Source organism: Pseudochaenichthys georgianus, chromosome 13 (assembly GCF_902827115.2).
Source record: "Pseudochaenichthys georgianus chromosome 13, fPseGeo1.2, whole genome shotgun sequence".
NCBI classification, from domain to species: Eukaryota; Metazoa; Chordata; class Actinopteri; order Perciformes; family Channichthyidae; genus Pseudochaenichthys; species Pseudochaenichthys georgianus.
In genome coordinates, this window is record NC_047515.1 from 29,533,930 (window position 1) to 29,557,478 (window position 23,549).

Consider the following 23,549-nt stretch of genomic DNA (forward strand, 5'->3'; position numbering starts at 1 on the left):
TGTTTTGTTTGTCCACCATGTACAGCATCCTTGTGTCCCTTGAAAGGCGCTATATAAATATCATTTATTATTATTATTATTATTATTAAGTGTTACAATTCTGATATTAGCCTAACATGACAGTATGCTCCCAATGTGTGCAGCATAAAGCGACCCTTTGTAAATAAGTATTTAAAATGTGTATATTTGTGCCATTTTATTGACATTTAAAGTGAGTGGGACCAGGTGAAGGACAGATGAGGAAGAAATTAAACAAGCATGGACAGCCTGAGAAAATACAAAAATTCAGTAAGCAAGCCTGTGAACATTATTCAGACTTTATTGCAGTAAAAGACTTTTAGTATGAGGGTGTATACGACAGCCCGTCACTATCACAGCTGATTTAAACCAACTGGAGTTTCATTGATCTAAACACAACTGTCAAGTTATACCCTCCACTGAAGATATCTCAATAGTTAGCTTTGGCAGAACATTAGATTGTCATTGAAACCATTGCAACCAATTGTAAATGGCACTCTAACTAATAACAAGTGCAGACAGCTCCGATCTGTTTTCTCGTGTTATTAACTCTCCCCAGCTGAATGAGCATGGCAGTGAGTAATGGTGGTTGACTGATCGCTATCACCCTCACTAAATTACACAGAAAAACCCATAGGCCTACGTCCGTAATTGAAAAGCATAAAAAACACACATAGTCTGATGTGTGTCTAAATGTTTAAAATATAACTGTAATTATACTGTACATTTACGCTGTATGAATGTGAGCAGGTTGAGTGGGTGAACCAAGGGAGGGATATGTGCATTCAAACTCACCATTGGCACCATTTTCTGCAACATTAACACATTAAAGACACATAACATTAACACTATCATAAAAGTAAGCAACACAGGGAGATAATTAGAGAGGAAAACCAGCATGAAGAGTCTGAGAAAAGAGAATTATTAGTTATGAAGCCTGAAATAGGTGATTATTAAAAAAGGCAGTAAATATGAAAGCAAAATTATACCCTCTTCAGAAACCATGCTTAATTAACAAAGGTTAAAAAGGAACAGAGCCATGAGAGATGAGACCAATATTATGTTTAAAATAGCACATTATATACTTGATCTGCAATATGTCCATCATATTGGCTCTGAAAATCAATATACAATTATTTCTGAAGGGGTGTTCGTTAGTAATTTACATTTTTTGAAGTTTAACCTCAACTCCTATCATATTATTTATAACAAATGGTGTATTACATATATTCAGACACTTTGATCCCTCAGCCACAAGTGCATGTAATGATACAATGTATTATTCAATCAATATTTTAATCTTGATCACTGGTTTCAAATGTGTAGTTTTTAACTTGTTCCCACTGAAGTGGAAATATATTATTCAATCAATATTTCATTCTTGATCAATGGTTTAATGGTAATGTTAACTTGTTTCCACTCAAAAGAGTAGAAATATCAATCCTAATGTTATGGTAACACTGGTTGAGAAATGTAAATCAACATTACCCTTTCACTCACTTTCGGCTTCATTCTTTTCAGGATTGTTTAAGGATCTCAAATAAAATATTTTAATCAACAATAAATGTAATGCAAGCCCCACATTTTTGCTCTCAACATTAGTGTCACAGAATGGGAGCTCATGTCTCATGAAGGAGGTTCAAGTGATACAAAGAATGGCAAGACTGAGATATCGCTAGCAAATTACTTTATATTGTTTGTCTAGTATGACATATACACATGAGTGAAATTAGGGATGATGGAGTGAGTAAAGAGGGAATAATAGTATTATTGAGGGAACATCAGCTGAATAATGTGGTGTACGATTGCAATGAGGATGGGGATATATACTGGGGGAATAATCAAGAGTAATGGAGAGAGCTATTGTTTTTTTCAAAGAAAAAGTTTTAGATGGAAAAAACAGAAACACTGAAGTGTCTTTGTGAATGTACTTACAGTTTATCATTGTTTCTTTCTATTCTTCTCATTGTTTAAGAACAGAACATTTACAAGTTGAAAGTACAGAGCCCCATTTTGTTTAAGTAATGTCATAATATTACATATGGAAGATAATAAACAGGTAAATCTAAGATAAAAAAAGCATATAGAAAAGCCTGGTGTCGTCTGATGCGGAAGTACTTCTGCTGGGGGTTTTAAGTACCAAGAGAGGAGAAGAAAAGAGGGGTGTACTTTACACAGGCCTCCCACTGATGACAAATTCAATGCTATTGATTAGCCTGGTAGTCAAGCTGGGCAGGCTAATATACTGCTGCCCAATGGTACACACACATATCACACCATGGGTTTTGAGTCGTGTCTTCAGGGTTAGAAAGTAGAAATGGATCCATATCAATCAATCAATGTGTATTTATATAGCCCAATATCACAAATGTTACATTTGTCTCAGTGGCCTTCACAGTTTGTACAGAATATCAGTATGACAATACGACACCCTCCGTCCTTAGACCCTCACATCGTACAAGGAAAAACTTCCGGAGAAAACCCAGTTTAAAGGGAACATGGGAGAAACCTCAGGGAGAGCAACAGAGGAGGGATCCCTCTCCCAGGACGGACAGACGTGCAATAGATGCCGTGTGTAAATTGAAAAGATAATACATTTACAACATAGGTAGTCCAAATGTTTGGAAATGCATGTGTGTATAATAGGAAGATGAATCCACGAGGATATCCATCCAGGACCGATGATCCAGGACCACAGCCACGACTCAAGATCCAGGGCTCGCGATCCAGGACACAGGACCGCAGGATCATCCATGACTCCGGATCCCAGCGTAGATAGACACCAAAAAGAAAGAAATTTGGGGAAGCTGGGTTAATCGGAACATGAGAGTACACAGGTATAGACAGAGAGAAGGAAGAAGTAAGATGTCCCCCGACAAACTAAGCCTATATCAGCAAAACTAGGGGCTGAATCTAATCAGCCCTAACTATAAGCTTTATCAAAAAGGAAGGTCTTAAGCGCACTCTTAAAAACGGATAGGGTGTCTGCCGCCCGAACACAAACTGGAAGCTGATTCCACAAATGTGGAGCTTGATAAGAAAAGTAAAAAGATTTACCTTTCTTTCATAAATATGATGGTCCTTGAAGACTCTTGCCACACTGTTAAAGCATATGGCATAAATACTAACTAAACTGCAACCGAAAGGTGACCCTCTCTTTATGTGTGATAAGATTATAATTCATTCATATAGCCAAGGACTTTATTTTTCCCTGAGACATGTGATTATCATAAGAAAGGTTCAATGTAAGCACACAACCAAAGGAGGGTTTTGGTGCAGAACACCCTTTTTAATCAATAGAATACAATTCTTTAACATAATATAGTGAAATACTTTTTATTTTAAGTGTTAAATCATGGTGTATAATTATTCTATGATACAGTGGTTCAAGGCCAGGTGAGAAACTATGGAAAAAGAGTGTGAGAAGAAACTGTTCTGTTCTACCACATCATGTCATCCCAGATACAGGTCAATATATATTGCAATTATAAATGTGACTTGTCTGGGGAAACTTGTGCCACACCTGTTAGACAGACAGGTGTTGTTGGAAACCGGTATTGAGTGAGGAAAGGATGGCTCCGGGGGGATTAATGTGGTGTAAACTGGAAAGAGAGAAATCAGTCTGACAATGTTTGATAGAACTGTGTTAAATTGTGTGTGAGTCCCCCGAGTCCTAGTGTCATCAGGCCAGCACTGTTAAGAAGAACTGCATTCATGAGACTAAAGCACATGAGACTAAAGCACTAGTCCACAATACTTAGACCTTTGATGTGGATTGGATCACAATTCATTAGCCATGTAATACTGTTTTATCTATACACCTCTTTTTTGAATATCCACATTTATATTACATCTTGCCAACAATCACTCAAGCACTGATCACAAAAAGATCTTCAGTTTAAAAAGATTTCAGTTAACTATGCAACCGCACAATGATAAATCCCATTATGAGCCCACATCATTGTGTAATATAGCTAGCTTCTAAGCCTTGGTACTTGTCATTTTGCTTTATTGTGACTTTATTGTAGCATTGTTCTCAATAGAAGTTTGAATTTGAAATATCGTATTTACTGTGAGTCAACTATTTAAGCCTAGAAACACATTCTGCCCATGGTTTTGGTTTATTTAGTTTCTTTGTTTGGAAAAAGTAAACTGTGATTATATGTTCAGGGCACAGCCACAGATATTAATTATTTCAATGTGGTTCTAATGGCTTCATCGGTCTGCGACCTTCAGCACTCACTGGATCGGTTTGCAACCGAGTGTGAAGCGGCTGGGATGAGGATCAGCACCTCCAAATTGGAGGCCATGGTTCTCAGCAGGAAACCGATGGACTGTCCACTCCAAGTAGGGAATGAGTCCTTACCCCAAGTGAAGGAGTTCAAGTATCTCGGGGTCTAATGTTCTCGAGTGAGGGAACAATGGAGCGTGAGATGGGCCGGAGAATCGGAGCAGCGGGAGCGGTACTGCAGTCGCTTTACCGCACCGTTGTGACGAAAAGGGAGCTGAGCCAGAAGGCAAAGCTCTCTGTCTACTGGGCCATTTTCGTTCCTACCCTCACCTATGGTCATGAAGGATGGGTCATGACCGAAAGAACGAGATCGCGGATACAAGCGGCCGAGATGGGTTTTCTCCGCAGGGTGGCTGGTGTCTCCCTTAGGGATAAGGTGAGAAGTCATCAGGGAGGGACTCGGAGTTGAGCCGCTCCTCCTTCGCGTCGAAAGGAGCCAGTTGAGGTGGTTCGGGCACCTAGTTAGGATGCCACCTGGGCGCCTCCCTAGGGAGGTGTTCCAGGCACGTCCAGCTGGGAAGAGACCAAGGGGTAGACCTAGGACCAGGTGGAGGGATTATATCTCTTCGTTGGCCTGGGAGCGCCTTGGGATCCCCCAGTCAGAGCTGGTTGATGTCGCCAGGGAAAAGAAAGTTTGGGGCTCTCTGCTGGAACTGCTACCCCCGCGACTCGACCACGGATAAGCGGGAGAAGATGGATGGATGGATGGATGGTTCAGCATGAAAAGACAAACTATGTGAAAATAATGGCAAGACCACACCCATGTTTTTCCATTACTCATCTTTTTTTTTCTTGCAGTAAACTTGGCCTAGTAGTAACAAGAGCACTTAGAACTGTATGTTAAGGACAGTTTTAGACCAGCTCACATTACTCATTTAATGTCCTTGTATCGAGACTGAATTGAAGATGCTATAGAGCAGGGGTGGCCAACCAGTCAGAGGTTAAGAGCCACCTTTTTTCTATGTTACTGCAAAGAGCCACATCAAACACACAGTCACTGATACCGCTTGTTTCAGTTTTTTGTTTTCTGGAGACAAGATTTCAACCACGTCACTGGTGCATTTTTGTGGCATTGGGATATATATTTTAAATCCTCTGGAGCAGAGAGAGGAGCTGTGTATTATTGTTATTGATTCATGCATCAGTGTTTCTTAGGGTCAAAAACACTAAACTCACAACTTAAAATGAAAGCGTTTAGTTTATTTAATAAAAGAGCACATGTTCAATGTGAAAAGTGACAGTAGTTATAGATTATTTGCAATTTGGTGCTATATATATTTAAAAATGTTTTTTTATATATAACACCTTGAATTTCAGGGGGGGCGCGGGGCTCCGTTGGCGGGGCGCAGCGCCCCTCCAAGACAGTAGGCTTGTTTGAGACGCGTTGCGGCTCGCCTCGAAAGTAGACGAGAGTAGCCGATCGCAGCCGGGGGAGGTGTCAAAATGCTCGTCTTAAGTCGGACAGCTCGGACTCGGAGTCGGCTTGACTGGCTGGGTTTGCAATGGCGGAAATTGCGTTGGCGTTTTTCGTTGCAGATGAAGTGGATGCAATAGAAATCCCACATGTATTGTGTGGAGAATGACATGATCTAAAGGGACTGTGATTGAGAGAAAATTAAATATTTGTTTACAATAAACATGAATATGTCATTTGTTTGATTTGCATTAAAAGACAATACCATTTTTGATTTAAATGATAGATTACCTTGTGCATTTGTTGCAGCCCGTGCTTGCTGCATAAGTGCAGCTGCTAAACTGTTATCTGAAAAATAATTTACATCATTTAAAATCATATCCAGATTGTTGGAATGCAATTTAGTTGTTTACTCACCATTTTGTAGTCTTTGGGAAATGTCTTGTGAGACTCTTACAGTGATGTCTCCCTGTCCATCACGCAGTGTAAGCACCACAAATTCCATTGTACCCACTGTAGACAAAGGTGATCTCCATTGCTTTATATAGGTTTGTTAATTCAGTCATGATGAGGAACCACACCAGTGACTGGGTTCCATAATTAGAAATGCTCCTCCCTCTTAATGTTTGCAAAACTGATAGGTGACAGGCTACAAATGATCAGTCCCTTCAGATCCGCACACATGAAGCTTAATGAGCATGAATTGAACAGACCTGCTACTGTGTTAATTATTTAGCTGCCACTTTAAGCTTTATGATGTGTACAACATGGATGTAATTTGATTTAATCTTGCCATTTTAAATGATGTATTCAATAAATAAGGTTAAACCAAATCATTACATTACAATAGATTTTATTTTAATGATTTGGTTTAACTTATAGAGAAACTTTATTGTTATTGCACATATTACAGGTACTGAGACAACGAAATGCAGTTTAGCTTCTAACCAGGTGCAACAAGCAGTGAAGTGGAAAGTAATGTACACAATCTACAGAATAACATATAGAATGAATTGAATGATGAATAAACAGTGGGGTATGAATACACTAGATATCAGCCTGTGAGCAGTATGAACAGTGTGTATAAATATGCTAAGATATATAAAGTATGAAAACGGTAAGCAGTATAGTATAAAATATATAGATATTAATTTCATGATGATAAACATTGTGGAACAATGATGAAAAATAGGAATGGATGTGGCGACGTAAAACTGACACAAAACAACAACAAACTTTTGCCAGCCAATTGGAGAGTTTCATCAGCAGCACGTGGTATAAACCACCAATGAGCGCTCAGCTCGAGATACCAGCGAGCCGTTTCCCATCAAGCATTTCGCTTCCGCAGCTCGTGGAGAGCAAGGCTGCAGTCGGATAGTTTAAAAATCAGCTCCTAAGTTCTAACCCTATCGTCTATTCCTTGACCTCTGAGTGAAACGTCACGGGGTTAAGGGATAGTGGATAGGAGAATTCAAAAGGACTTAGGAGGAAAGGACTTTAGAAAATCCGAATGCACTTTCACTATTCGACGTGTTTATGATGCGCCAGCGGACGTCATTGTGTGCGTCTGCTGCTGTGGGGAAACCATGGAAACCACAGTTTTCTATACAGCGGACTACAACATGGATGTTTAATAAGAACGAGGGACTACTGTGAACTCATCTAGAGACTCTGCACGTGCTCTGATGCTGCTGCTTTGCTTTATGAACGTGGACAACAGAGAAACATATTCTTCAGGACCAAAGTTGGAATTGAAATACAAAAGGAAAGTGAAACCTCTGCTCGTCCCCCTCTCCCTCCAGTCCACATTAATACAAATGATCCCAATACGTATTATTGTATGAACTAAAGATCTTAAAATCAATACAGATGTATTTATTATAAACGTTAGTCCTTAACATCTATCACTGTGTATATCACCATTCAAACGTCTTTTAAAAGTTGAACAAACCCCACACAGCTCAGTAAAGACTGAAATGTTGACTTTATTTGATAATTTCAGTGAAAACTAACGTTCATATTTCTCTTTTTGATTATAATACTGATGAACGTTCAAAACAAAGCACTTTGGCAACTTACCACCTATGTTTTAAAATGCTTAATAAGCACCGTAACTTTCATGCTATCATTTCTCGGTCATAATCGGTTGTTTCCGTGAACGGCCGACTGTTGAGTGATGGCAAATGCTGCGGCTGCAAGGCATTGTGGGGCAGCATTTTCGCTTCTCCTGTCGGTTAGGGAGGTCCAGTGGTTCCTAAGCTAAAGGAGGTTATAAAGGAAGTTTGAAACCTCCTTTCCTATCATTCTCATCATTCTAGAGAATTCGAACGGCACTTATCATAGCTGCCACTGAGGGACTTCCGGGTCATTTCACTCCTTTAGGAAGGTTCCTAAGCTAAATGGACTATTCGACTTCAGCCCAAGTGCGCCAACTCGCCTCGCCTCGCTCTCAAGGCTGCGGGCGTCTTTGTCCCGCGAGATCTCAAAGTCTCATGTGGGCGAGCCTCCAGAGCAAGTCGGACAAAATGACTAACCATCATGCAACGCACTAGCAAGACGTTGATCGCAACTGCGCAGGTCTGCGCAGGTCTTGCTTGTCTCAAACAAGCCTAGGGACTGCAGGCACGGCTGCAGTGCAGGGAGTGGAAGCAGAGAGCTGAACACACACGGCTCTTATTAAAACGGCGCTTTTTCACCGGAGTACTTTCCCCCGTCATTCTTAAAGTACCGATACTAATGAAACGGAGGAATATTAACGTTTTTAACGGCAGGGTATCGCGGTATACGTTTCAAGTATCGGTACACCGTGCAACACTAGTCAAGAGTCAGTGTCTCTCCCCCAAACTCACACAATTCGATATGAACTGAAGAGCCGCATGAAACTAGCCGCATGCGGCTCGAGAGCCGCGGGTTGGCCACCCCTGCTATAGAGCTCTGCCAGCTGTGGGTCACTTCAGCCACAGGGCTATGGAAAAGCTAGGATTGCTGCGGTAAGCAGACTAGCCAAATGACCAAGCTACTGCAGTTTCTCAGCAGGCCAGAGACGTGCTGCCAGATGTATTTGTATCTGTATCAACTCATTGCTTATGTCCTTCTGTCTTCCAGTTGCCCTGCTCCCAGTGGAGGATAATGGAACGGCTGTGGTTCTCTTTGCTGTTGCTGGCAGCAGCATGCAGGGGACAGCCATGTCCGAAACGCTGTATGTGCCAGAGCCTTTCTCCATCGCTCGCTATCCTCTGCTCCAAGACAGGCCTGCTGTTTGTTCCGGCTGCTATTGACCGGCGCACCGTGGAGCTACGGCTCCAAGAAAACTTTATTACAGGTAACGTACCTTCCAGTCCATCCTGTAGTCCATTTTACCATCAATCAACGCAGTCAGTGTATTAAGAAACTTTGCATGATCCTGTCTGTTCCTTATCTTCATCGACTGCAATGATTTCTTCAAGTGTGAACCTGCTGCAATAATATTAAGCGACAGCAGGTGTTGACAGGTTAAAGATACCTCTAATATTCAAAGATCACATTGGATGCAGTGAGCAGAGTATGTCACATGATTGAAAGCCCCCAAATGCTGGCTAAAGTAAAAAAAAAATGTGTGGTATTACTTTTGAAAATGGTGTACTTTTGAATACATTTCAGCCAAGCAAATCTCATTCATGATTAATCTTCTCTTGATGAGAAATACTTTTATAGTACACATTGAACCATAGTAATTTCTAAGGATTCAGTTTTGCTTTATCCTTTTATTTTACCAAGACAGCTACATATTCCGAAGCTTGATTTGAAAGAAATGTTATTCCATGGTTTGCCAAAACTGAAGACACACAGGCTAAAAATAAAGACTGCTTTCACAGGTTCCAAAAGGAGATAATGTGATGCACTGTTAACAGTATTGCACAGCCGCATAGTTATACAAGTCACATCCAAATCAATTTCAGTTTAGCAAAACTAAACATTCAGTATCTTATTTTGGGGGATACCAGATAATCTGGGTGTCACAGGGTTCAGGATTTGAACTCTTGAGCTGAGTTGGCATGACTTTATAAATTTAGATATCATCTCTATAAACAGATATCTGCATATGAATGCAGAATAAGTAAGGAAGAGGATGATATTCTAGTATCAAGTGTTTTCCTTTTTGTAGTCTGAGTAGCATTTACCAATCATATTCTTGCAGGCTTTGGTTGCGAAAATGAAGAAACACACGTATCAAAATGCAATCTCGGATCCAATGGGCTATGCTCGCATAATCATTTTGTTTTTTTTAATCTCTGTAAACAGATATCCAGAACAATTTGGCCATAGACATTGTCTCTCAACTCCAACTCCATTCTTGGGTTTCAAGTTGCTAATCAGAATGTGGATATAGGAAGAGGATGTCTGGGCGACGATATCCATATATTTTGATTTCATAATACTGTATGTAATCTGGCCACTTGGGATGCAGTTGATGGAGCGTCTCTTTGTGTTCATTTTGTTTACTCCCAGCTGTCCGAAGAAAGGACTTTGCCAACATGACCAGCCTGCTACATCTGACCCTGTCGAGAAACACCATCAGTCAGATCCTCCCTTCAGCTTTCAGTGACTTGCGACGACTGAGAGCACTCCATCTAGACTCTAACAGATTAACTGTTATCAAGGTGAGACTAATGGATAGATAACTTAATTGATTGATGATATTAATAATCAGATGTATAATTCACTGTTGATTAAATAGGAAATAATTTTAAATAACTAAAGATGGGTGGTTAAAACATTCACTGAACATAGAGTATAGATATGTAATGCTCTTACTCTGATGCCTTTCAAAGCAGTTTTGCTTTTTCACAAACCAGGATGACCATTTCAAAGGCCTGACCAACCTCCGTCACCTGATCCTCGCCAGCAACCAGATTCACTCCATATCTGCTCATGCCTTTGATGACTTCCTGTCCACACTGGAGGATCTCGACCTCAGCTACAATAATCTTGCCGAGACACCTTGGGACATGATCGGGCGCCTCACCAATGTCAATACCCTAAATATGGATCACAACCTCATAGAACATGTTCCCCAAGGTGTATTCACAAACCTACACAAGCTAGCCAGGTAAATAATTAAAGGAGCAAATGATAAAGAATGTATAAATGCAAAGGATGTTTTACTGATCAACTGGATCAATTGCTGTTGATCTAGGGATAAAGAACAAGTTCCCCTCTTTCTTCCGCTCTCTTTTATCCTATTCTCATCTTCTCCCTATTCGGTCCTTTCACAGGCTAGACATGACATCCAACAAGCTGAAGAAAATCCCCCCGGACCCTTTGTTCCTGAGAATTCCAGTTTATGCTAAGTCCAAAGGCTCCCCCCTCACCTCCCTGGTGTTAAGTTTTGGTGGCAATCCCCTTCACTGTAACTGTGAACTTCTGTGGTTGAGAAGACTCACCAGAGAAGACGACCTTGAGACATGCGCTTCTCCCTCTGACCTCAGTGCCAAGTACTTCTGGACCATTCCTGAAGAGGTGCAGTTTTAACTTTAAGAAAACTAATACAAATATTGAAAACATCTTGAAGCTAACATATATTACTAATTTAAATAATAGTCATTTAAATAATCAAAACGTTCTTTTTGCCGTAGGAGTTTATTTGTGACCCACCAGTTTTGACCCGTAAGTCGCCACATACAGTGTCTATGGAAGGCCAACATGCAAGTTTAAAGTGCAAAGCGAATGGTGATCCAGAGCCTGAAGTTCACTGGATCAGCCCTGAAGGGCGACTCATATCTAATGGCACCAGGTACTAACTTTGTTTCCATACAGTCTTGTGAAATCTGCAATGAATTTATTTTCTCAATAGTTTCTCAAATGTAAAAGGCAAGGTGTTTATTTATGCGACTTTTCACCTAAGAGCACTTCACCATATTTAATTATGTCAGAAACCTGGCAAACAAGTTGGCAGGGGCAAGAGAGGGGCTCTTCAAATATTTATCCATGTACCGCTGAGGCTTAGTGTTCTCTGCCAAGGTGCTGTAGTATTAGGGCGTAGGCACACTACTCGTGTGGGCAAAAGGTGAATCGGGATCAGAAGGTAGTTGTTGAGGTCACACCTTTCTCACACTTCTATCTGGTAACCTCTTTTCCCACATGTCAGAGATATGCATTTATAGTTATGGTTTTGCATATACAACATCTGTTATTGAAGATTGATAGTATTAAAAAAACATGTGACAGTCCTATAATTCCTTGCTTGAGCACTCTTTGGTTTTGCGTTTGCATCTTTCAATATTTTGATAGGAAAAGGCCAGTTTACGGAAGTGACGCAATCTTGTATCTTGACAAATATAATGTTTGTTGATTATCATATTCATGTGGAAGAAGCCTACAAGGAGTCAACAACATAGCCCCCCAGCCTGGCAGAAATTACTTTGATTCTGGATAGAGTGTGAATGGATGCTTGAACAGTGATTAGCCATTGACTCATGTGTGGGTGACAGAGAAGTTGGTTTATATGAGTGATAGGAGTTGACCAGACATAATTCGCCTCTAACTGGTATGAGGATATTAAAAGTGAATGATTGTACAATCAAAGGTGAACGTTTCTTGCTCCTTTTGTCAGGAATAAAGAGCAAAAGAACCTTGCCCATTTTATAATGGTTTGACTATGCAAAAGGCCTGCAGTTTCTACATTAAATACTTTTTACTTTGTTGGTATATGTACTTTGCTGGTGTTAAGAAAATATCACCTGTCACCGGCTTGAACTTCAATATCAGGATACATGCATTTATGATCCTTGCAAGAATGGAAGTAGTCATCACATACAGAGCTGCATGGGACAAAATAGTTCCGAGATCAGTGTCCTTCACATGCTTATATTCAAGAGAGGGTGTTATTCAGTCACAAGATACATGTATACCAGTTCAAAGCAGTATTCTGAGCCTTAGTTCAGATTAGGTAAGGCCTGCGTAAGCAATAAACATGACAGTCATATGCCTATCTCCTTAGGGGCTGTGTCATCATGTTAATCGTAGGAACATAGCTATCGTATGTAAAACACAGTGTCTCATGAGCGTCATCCATGTAATCATACATCCGGGTTACCTACACAGTTACCGTTAGGCCTCTGTTATCATGTGCTACTCTGATATTCAAAGAATACATTCAGTATTTTCCCAACACTGGTATATTTACATTTTATGTGTCATATTTAATTATTATTATTAACTTTACGATACATCTCGCTTTTTTTCAGAACGTTGGTTTTCCCTAATGGAAGCCTGGAGATTAATGTAACAGTCCTAAAGGATTCAGGTAACTTCACCTGCATTGCCTCAAACGCAGCAGGTGAATCAACGGGCAGGGTGGAGCTTGTTGTGACGGCAGTGCCCCATCTGGCAAACAGCACGAGCCGCAGCCGAGACCCTTCCTCTGAACCGGCCCCGTCTGACATCCTAACCTCCTCTAAGGTTGCCCTGCCTAACAACGAGACACGAGGGGCCGACCGGAGGGTCTCATTGGTGGAACTGACAGGAAACTCTGCCCTCATTAGATGGAGTAGTCAGATGCCTACAACTGGAGTCAGGATGTTCCAGGTCCAGTACAACAGCTCTGGAGATGACACACTTGTTTACAGGTATGTCTATCTACACTCTCATTTTAGATCTGTTTATCTGTGTGTGTCTTTCTTTTATTTGATATTACATCAGCTCTTTTGACTTTTTATCCTTAAAGGAGTATTGGTAAGAAAAAATATATATATTTCCCTACATGTGTTTGTTGTGTGAGCATTTGTGTGTTTGTCTGCAGCTGTGTGTAAGTTATTCAGAAGGCATCAGCTGCTGCTATGAGGGTGAGAGCAGATGATGGATGATACAAATGGATATAAGCCAGTCATCCAGTTGTAAAAGTCTAATCAACTGTAATGATAAAGACGTCTGCAGTGGAACAGTGCCATTGCAGGGTTCAATGGTCCTTTGCCAAATGTGGGGATTAGGGCTTTTAAATGCGTGTCTGTCAGTTTCCTTCTGTGCTGCACTGATGGGCTGACCTTGTTGCTGCATTGTTTCATTGCTGATATTTACCTCATGACTTTATAAATATGCCATCTTTCCATAATTATCCGTGGTTTGATTCGACTTAGACATTTGATGATCTTTGTCATTACTTTGTCAGATTTAACTTAATGCCAACACATTGAACTAATGACCAGTGAACTACTACAATGTGTCCAGGAATTTAAATGTTTCAATGTAGATTAAATGGATAATGTACTTTGTTTTGCCGTGCACAACATGCTACTGCATACAGCATGCATTCATCCAATCTAAACAAATAGGAAGTGAACTATTGGTATCAATAGCATATCGAAAGGATTTTAAGAGCAGTTCAAAGGTATATCAATGGCAACACTATTGCCCGAATATCTCGTAAAGCCTAGTGAAGCCATATTTATTTTCAGTTCTGAAGAGTTTTCATATGTTGTGGAGTTGTCGTGGCAACAGATTGGGAAAGTGTCACAGATCTTGCTATGAGTGACATCTGGCTTTAATAATACCACATAAGTGCTGCTGACTGTTAGAAATATGTCAATGTCTATGACTGTTTTCTGTGATTACAGAAGTAAATCAATCAGCCTCCGCTGCCCTGCAGAATTATCTGAAACCAATTCAGCTCTGCTTGTCCTTTTACTCTTGATCAACCGCTGAAATTGTCTGTCGGGAAAAACTATTTTCGAAAGAAGAACTTGTGATATAATATGTTAAATCCATCCACATTACATCAATCAATAAATGTTTATTTATATAGCCCAATATAACAAATGTTACATTTCTCTCAGTGGACTTCACAGTGTGTACAGAATATCAGTATGACAATACGACACCCTCTGTCCTTAGACCCTCACATCGTACAAGGAAAAACTTCCGGAGAAAACCCACAGTTTAAAGGGAACATGGGAGAAACCTCAGGGAGAGCAACAGGGATCCCTCTCCCAGGACGGACAGACGTGCAATAGATGCCGTGTGTAAATTGAAAAGATAATACATTTGCAACATAGGTAGTCCAAATGTTTGGAAATGCATGTGTGTATAATAGGAAGATGAATCCACGAGGATATCCATCCAGGACTTATGATCCAGGACCACAGCCACGACTCAAGATCCAGGGCTCGCGATCCAGGACACAGGACCGCAGGATCATCCATGACTCCGGATCCCGGCGTATATAGACACCAAAAAGAAAGAAATGTGGGGAAGCTGGGTTAATCGGAACATGAGAGTACACAGGTATAGACAGAGAGAAGGAAGAAGTAAGATGTCCCCTGACAAACTAAGCCTATATCAGCAAAACTAGGGGCTGAATCTAATCAGCCCTAACTATAAGCTTTATCAAAAAGGAAGGTCTTAAGCGCACTCTTATCACATGGGTATTCTAACCCTTTTAATTAGTGAGAAAACTGCATTTGTGCGATCTAGAAATGGTGGTCCTGTCTGAAAAGTTATTATGATGTTATTTCTAAGCTTGAGAGGACACTTGATATTCAGACAGTTCAATTAACTAGGATAGACAAGCCACCTCTTACAATACTAAGCATGGCAACCAATCTCCTGCATAGCAACCTCCCATATGCACCAGCCTATTCAAGGTTGGATGCAATTAGTGAGAACATCTAAACTTCCTGTTGATTCTCTGCATTTTTACATCACTAATTGCATATTAATTGTATATTGTGCAACTCCGAACTTAAGTGGAATAACACCTGAAGCTCACACCATTCTCAAACACCTGTGTGAAATTAGACACCACAGGCCAGCATTCATTAGATAAACAAAATGATTTACATTTGAAACATGAAACAATATGCATTTCCATTCCTATTAGATAGCCCTTTAAAACATAAGGGGATTTTCATGAAAACTATGCATGCATATCATCCAGCATACTCTTTTCTTGTTGATAACAAAACAGTTTGACAAAAACAAAATCTTATCAGATGTATGAATATAACCTAGCCATGGACAAATAGAGTAGAGGGCATTAAGGATACATTCGTAATGCATTACATCACAGGAACAAATCAAAGAGTGTCCTTACTTTTTAACCAAAGGGTGGAAAGATTGGTTTGTGATAGACACAGTGATGATAACCTCAACATGTCTATTAGATAAAAAACATTAAATATGTTTTCTTATTTTATGTATTTACTCAATCATTTCTTGATTTCCCGCCTCCCACTGAGTCAATTATTCAAGACAGAACATCCAGATCGTAGCATCCTGTGATCTACACACCGCCCTTGGTCTGATTTATATTTAATTTGTATCTAAGCAGGCAGCTGAATTTCTACTTCCACTTCAGAAAGATCACCAATCGTCAAGAGAATTCCTGAGGAGCTCAGAGCATAGAGAGGGCTCTCAAAACACAGTCTTAAACCCACGACTACTTACGAGCAATGCCATTAGAGTAGAGAGTTTGTGTGTGATGGTGTGTGTGTGTGTCTGCGGGTGTCCATAGACAACCATTGGCCAAGTGCATTAGTTAACCATGTGTCTGAGACATGCTCTACCGGCCCCATGTCTAAGATAATCAATGCCTATTTGTGTGTGTGTGTGTGTGTGTGTGTGTGTGTGTGTGTGTGTGTGTGTGTGTGTGTGTGTGTGTGTGTGTGTGTGTGTGTGTGTGTGTGTGTGTGTGTGTGTGTGTGTGTGTGTGTGTGTGTGTGTGTGTGTGTGTGTGTGTGTGTGTGTGTGTGTGTGTGTGTGTGTGTGTGTGTGTGTGTGTGTGTGTGTGTGTGTGTGTGTGTGTGTGTGTGTGTGTGTGTGTGTGTGTGTGTGTGTGTGTGTGTGTGTGTGTGTGTGTGTGTGTGTGTGTGTGTGTGTGTGTGTGTCCATAGACAACCATTGGCCAAGTGCATTAGTTAACCATGTGTCTGAGACATGCTCTACCGGCCCCATGTCTAAAATAATCATTGCCTATTCGTGTGTGTGTGTGTGTGTGTGTGTGTGTGTGTGTGTGTGTGTGTGTGTATATTCATGTGCACACTGGACCAGATAGCAGCTGTGTATGAGCCAAAACCCTTATGTCAGTTTAAGTGCCAACAATGGCAGCAGACTTCTGCAGGAGTGTCAATATGTTCCTTTTTCCTTCAATGCCTTGACTCAAACATGAACTAAGCTTTTAGATCTACTGGCCGGTGGTGTGTTCAGATGAAATTGTGATTTGTCTGCTCGAAAGCTACTACTTGTCAGCTTTCTTTTGAAATGTGAGCAGCTAAAAACACACGTAATGAAAAAGGCAATGGACAGTTCATGTTATAACATCCATCCAGGAGAGGTAACGTTTATTTAGATTGACCAATAGTGTATTTGTATGTTGTATTATTTAAACATTATATAGTGGAACTAATGAAAAGTAAACTACATTTTGACAAAAACATTGTAGTGGATGAAAATGAGATAAATATACACATATTTTCTTGTAAACATGTGACAAACTTTACAGTATGAGCTTCCTTTTTAAGTTTTGTTTTTCTTTATTTTCATTTACAACACATTACATGCCTTCATTATTTCCCCACTGAGTTATCTGCATTTCCCAGCGTATCTCATAATGTTCTTCAAATGTGCGTACTGATTGGTTTATTCCTGGATTTCAAGGAGGTGTCAGTTTTATTTAATGCACTGTGTTTCATAGTTAATGGGCCTTTTCATGAGGGACAGCGCCTTTGCTTTTAGTCTAACTGGGCTGACAGCTTTATAGAAGGAACATAATAATTACCTGATTGCAATAGATTATTCCTTTTTTTATTTTCCCCTTAAGCTACACAAGTAATGGTGATTAAGTAAAGGAAAACTGTCAAACTGGGAGCCAAGAGTGATTGAAAAATACAAAGACCAATACATTTTATTTCATGATTTGCCTTCCAAGTACAGCACTGAAAGTACAGTTTCATTAAAATTATGTTTGTGTGAATGTGAGGGGTGAAGAATATCAAAAGGCATGCACAGCAGCACTCTAAACTCCACATCATTGTGTGACGTGACACAGGTATCATGCATGTGTGGTGTGGGTAAAGTGTGTTTCATCACATATACTGTACCAACACCTCAACCTGTGTGACTTAATTAATTTAATCATGTGTAGAGGCAACACTTAGGAAATAGCACATTTCTAGTTATATGTCGAGGCAGTTGAGAGACTGTCGCTTCTTACTGTATGTGGCATATTAGTGCAGGGCTCAGTCAAGCTGATGCTGGCAGGTGCAACATATTTTTTTAAATGTTGTATGTGATAGGGTGTCAATGAGAAATGCAGAAGTTATTTTGAAAGCTGTAAAGTTTTCTTATAAACATGTTTGTTGTGACAATTTGAGTACTGAAGCTATATTCATATACACATTAGACAAAAACAACCACATTCACTTGATATATTAAAGACAAATTGTTCAACTCTAATTTTAGATGTCTCTCTCTGGATAAATAAAGCATTCCAAGAAAATTGCATCAAAAGGCAGAGGTGTGGAGTCAGGTGTGGCGTCACAGTGCTTTGCACCTGCTGACATTGGCTTGTATTACTACATGTTGATGTATTCTGCTGGATGATCTTTTGGGATAATTGTACATTCTGAATAAAACAAACTGAGCTGTGATCAGTCAGATGTCTAGAAGGATACAGTATTTGCCTAAACTACACTTTTCATTTTTAAATGATTTATCTGTCCTGTCAGAAGGATTCTAGGTGATGTATTGCTGGGTGTCCACATTTGGAAATCAATTTGTCTGCCTTCCATTTCTCGTCTCTGCCTATATTATTGACAGCACTCATTCTGTCAGTTTTTGGAAATGACAGCTGTATTTCCTACTGAGATTGAATCTCAAAATGGGTTTTAATTATTACACAAAAAAGAAAGGAACTGAGTACAGGCAATACTCACCTGTTACAATGGCTATGCTTATTACAGGCCAACACACTTTTATATGAATGCTATAGTATAGCAAGTCTCTTTCCCCAGTCTCTCTGAAACAGTCCTCAAGCAAAGAATTACAAAAATATGATTTTACTTGTCGATTGCCAGAATACATGTCTAAGGCTTCATTGATCAGCCAAACCTGTAGGTGTGTTTATTTCTTAATTTGATAGCTTAATTTGTATTAGCTTTACTTTCCAGTTTAAGTGGGGCAACGACCTTCAGATGCGGATATTAGGAGCTAGTGTGCATACTTCGAACTAGGGCATATCAAAGGTTTGCAGTTTCCAAATCATAATGCAGACTTGACCACCTCACGGATTTGGTCTGGCTCATCATTTTGCAATGTGAGCACAATCTGACTCTGCAGTGTTGCGATATGCCAATCTGAGCATACTGTTTGAGGATTAAAATTGAAGTGGAAATGTCATTTGCACCTTAGCTGTAGCTACCCTTAATAGTATGCATACCACCTTTGGTCAATGATATATATCATAAAAAAGAGCAAGCGTGTCTCAAATACAAAAAGATCGATCTTAAAAATAAAGCTTATCAGCATTGAATTAGGTAAAATGTTAACATACTGTTACAGAGGGTTTGGTTTAGTACATTATTAAAAACACCTTTTTTGCACTGTGTTGCGTCAGACTTCACACCTTAGGTGCCCAATCTATGAAGCACACATTTTAAATCTGGTGTGGGAGCATGACAGGGATTTAAAGATGTATTCATGCTACGTTAACCTTGTGGCATCGATGCAAAGCACCATCACACACGCATAAACAAACATCCCCACACACATAGGTATCTCTTCAAACCCCACTTTTAAGCTTAAGCCTTTGATTCTTCTCTCAAATTCACCCCGTGGTGTCCGTCTCGATAACATGCGAGTGAGTACATCATCATGTGGAATACGATGTCTGAGTGTGTGTATGTTTGGGTGTGTGTTTCTGTATGTCCAGGTTGATCTTAAGAATTGTATTCACCTCACATTTTTCTCACAATGAAAGGGCAGAAATAGGACAGACACACACATACACCCACCAACACACAAGAAACGGAGACTGCAGACCACATCTTGTGACCTAACTCTCTTGAAGTCTCTCTAGCTTTTCTGCATTTGAAGGTTTGTGGTTCTTCGGATAATGGACTCACAGACACATTCATTCTTCTCAGAACCGCAGCGTCAGGATATAGTGACTGGATGCATGCATTAATAACTACTATTAATAACTATGCATTAATAACTACACTTCAGGAGATAGCTGCTCTTGTGCCTGTTTAGCAGTAATGTGCTTTAAGAGATGCTGTACACATTACGAAACATAATCAAATGCAAATGTTAGTGTTGTACCTTATCAGTGGTGATAACAAGCTTGAGGTGTTATTATTTGTCAGATTCAATCACCAGAGCTATTTTCGCTCTCCAAGACAGGGCTACTTTCTCACACAGGCAGGACATGGAGACCATCAGTATTGTCAGTTGTTCATTCTCTATCTTCAGTTCCCCTCTGAATTAATATAATAAGCATTATGCATGTTGTATAAAGAGCCATAACCCATTAGACTGTTTTCTATGATAGTAATAGTACATGTTCAAGCATAATTAAACTGAAATATAAATGAACTGATGCCAGAGTATGCATTGTTAGTGTGTGTGCATGTGTGTTGTTAAAGGGTGTTTGGAGGTAACAGCATAGGAGCAGGTGATGGGAGCATCTGGAGCTAGGTGGGCTGTGGTGGGTCTGCAAGTACTGTAGTGACTGTGTGTTGAGTAGGATGGATGGGGGAGAGAGGTAAAGAGAGGGATAATGTGTGTGCCTGTGCGTGTATGTGTGTTTCTGTGTACGTGTTTGAGCAGGAGCATATCTTTTTGTTACATTCACAGTATCTGAAGCACAAAAATGCCTATTCATGTGTGAATAAGTTTGTGATGTGTGTTATGCATCTGTGCACTATAAACATGTTTAATATGCATGTGTACAGTTCATAGACCCCAAGCATGTGGATTTGTTAAAGAAAACAACAACACAAACAAAACCTTTTTAAGGCTGATGTGCTAATTATCCTACGTCAGTCTTGAATTCTTTTTTCTCCCTTATGTCCATTTCACACATTTCAATCAGTAAGCCTGCTTTTAATAAACCATCTTACAGCTCCTCTTGCATTTTACTTTTGTTTCTAAGCAAACCATTGTTAAAGGGGATAACTAAATGGTTTACATGTTTTAGCTATTCAACAATGCTGCTGTTTAAAGGCTTTATTGATTTCTGGTTGCACGTTATTATGACATGCCCAACTCAGGCTCATACCAGCAAAACCTACAATTTCACCAAACTGATATCTGCCTGATTATGGCACGCTCGTGTGCACATCCACACACCCACTGGTGGCGATGAGCAGTCAGCTTGCTGTAGGTCATTGTTATTTAATTGAATGATTCACTGAAATGTTCTAATGAGCTTAAGCGCCTAATGATGAATGACTTGCCACACACGCACAGAAGCACGTAAACGCGCACACACACACACACGCACGCACGCATGCACGCGCACACACACACACACACACACACACACACACAGAGCCATAGCTGGTACCTGCTGTATATTCGCCAATTTAATCCAGAAATAATGAGACTGAGCAGAGGTTAGTTTAAAGACACTAAAAACATCTATTTAGTCTTGTCTACTACTTTTTTCTTTTCACATCTGCAGTCTTATTCTCTTGCGTTAGCTTTTCCATTAAGTATTTTTCTCCTCCTATTTTTTATGATTTTCCTCATCTTTAGCTTGTATTACTTTCCTATACCCCATGTTCTATAATTTGCCGCCTCATTCCAACTATACTTCGCTCATTCTCCATATGTACTCCATGTTCTTCTGCTCTTCTTGTATGTCCTTTGGCTTGTCAGTCTTTCATTGTGCTTATTGTACCTCGTCTTCACACTGCCTCCTCTTTATCTTGCATTCTTACCCTCCCTTATTCTATATCCCTCCATCTTACTCCTTTTCCTCTCCTCTTCTGAATATTTGCAGAGCTCAGCAAAATGCCGGCGGCTTCCCAACCCATAATCTCCATGTTTGGTGTCTTGTTGCGGTTCTCAACATTGTCCCAGATCGATGTTTAATTATCCTACGACATGCCCCCCACCCCCACCAGTTCCCTATACCCTTCTTCTTATCCGCCGTCCACTACTTCTGTCTCTCTGCTGTCCCACAACATCAGGCATTTACCTTTTCATGGATGGAGGGAGAATACATTTAAATAAACACACTGTTGAAAAAGGAGAGTGAGGTGGGAGGGCGAGAAGGCAAGTGAATTAGAGGAGAAGATGGAGCTAAGAAGGGGGCAGTGGGTTAGGAGGGGGAGAGTAGGGCAGGATGGGGGAGGAGCAGAGCAAAGATAAACATGAGAGGATGAGGGGAAAGCAGAAGAGGGGATTGGGATGCTAAGTAGGGATACAAAAGATGAAAGATGGTGGATGGATTGCATCCTGTAACACTCGATAGATTTTGAGTAAATAAACTCTTAATGATTGAGTTTGCATCATGTGATTGCAGGAGCTTAATATTCAATCCAGTTGGATCTATGTTTTAAGCTTCCCGGTATGTGATAACAGATGTGAGAGGTGGTAACATCACAACTTAAAGTAGCATTCGTAAAAATCAATCCATATTTTTCAAATGCTTTATTTTTTTAATGTCATGTATTGACACCAGAAATGTATGATACTCTTCTAAGCACAGTTTTTGGGCCATTTCCTGTGATGATTGGGTGCAATTCACAACAAAGGTTCAGGTCTTAGCTCACGCATAAAAAGTCACCAGTCTGTGCTCTGATGGAGAGGTGAGGCGAGGGCTGTGCATCACTGAAGGGCACACAACACTTTTGACACTTATAAACGCCGGCTGTGCACATTGTTTTGGTGACTGCAAAAACTGCTCGATAAATATTTAATTTCCTCCCACAGTACAAACATGCAAATCAGATGCAGGTCACTTAAAAAAATAACTAGGCTATACATTTCCCTTTTACATATAATGTAGTAATTTTGTTTTTAAAGCCCTTGGACAGGACCAGAGTATTTTTGTTCTGCATGTGATCGTCATTATGTAGAAATACTACGGAGCCCCCTAGGGGACATGGAGAAGAAAAAAAAAATTATTTGAAAAAAAGAAAAAATTATGTTTGCGAGATCTCGCAAAACCCCTTTGCGAGATCTCGCAAAACCCCGTTGCAGTTTGTAGACGGTCCCTAAGCACTCCTCTCCTTCCTCCAGCTGCAGATTGTGAACAATTCTTGATGTTTAGCTCGGATGACGGCGCGTATCGAACTGTTCTGATGAAAACGACTCTGTAGCTCGTTGTCTACCTTGCTATGATTGTAAAGTAATGTTGTTTGTATTTTTACAACATTATGTTCATGAGTTATTGATCCGCGAAATTCGAATCTGTCAATCTCAGCTCAGAGGAACGTGCATGTCCCCTCGCTCGGAGTGTTTTTTTGAGGTGTTTTCACTTATGTGAAACCCTTTATATATACAGTCTGTGTGAAACCTGTGCCTATTGCCAATCACTGATGTTATATCTTTATATTTAAGGCCAAGCTCAAAGTAAAATCGATGAACCACTCCATTGTTGTGGTTTCTGTGTTGCCGTAGCAGCCGAACTGACCAGGAAGTACTAAATGAAAAGTATTGCGAGATCTCGCAAAACATTTATTTTTTTTTTTTTTCAAAAAAGAAAAAGTTCTCTTCTCCATGTCCCCTAGGCCGGGGCTCCGTAAAATACAGTATATATTACTCAACCTTCTTGAAGAATATATATGAAGAAGTTATTTTAATCTGGTTATTTTATCCGTCTAGATTTAGCCACTTATCTGTACT

At 40.1% G+C, this 23,549-nt stretch overlaps 1 protein-coding gene across 2 annotated transcripts in view; it reads left to right on the plus strand.

Annotated features, from left to right (window-relative positions):
- LOC117457585 (leucine-rich repeat and fibronectin type III domain-containing protein 1-like protein) overlaps window positions 1-23,549 on the plus strand; it is a 220,192-nt gene that overhangs the window by 134,622 nt on the left and 62,021 nt on the right. Inside the window, exons 1-7 of one of the 2 annotated variants that reach the window (XM_034097739.2) lie at window positions 7,222-8,713; window positions 8,829-9,045; window positions 10,212-10,363; window positions 10,538-10,812; window positions 10,979-11,222; window positions 11,339-11,496; window positions 12,950-13,330. In XM_034097739.2, coding sequence (XP_033953630.1) covers window positions 8,853-9,045; window positions 10,212-10,363; window positions 10,538-10,812; window positions 10,979-11,222; window positions 11,339-11,496; window positions 12,950-13,330 — 1,403 coding nt within the window. In that variant the 5' untranslated portion in view covers window positions 7,222-8,713; window positions 8,829-8,852. Of the gene's footprint in view, window positions 1-7,221; window positions 8,714-8,828; window positions 9,046-10,211; window positions 10,364-10,537; window positions 10,813-10,978; window positions 11,223-11,338; window positions 11,497-12,949; window positions 13,331-23,549 lie in introns of those variants that run through there. The other variant, XM_034097740.2, reaches the window with a different exon arrangement.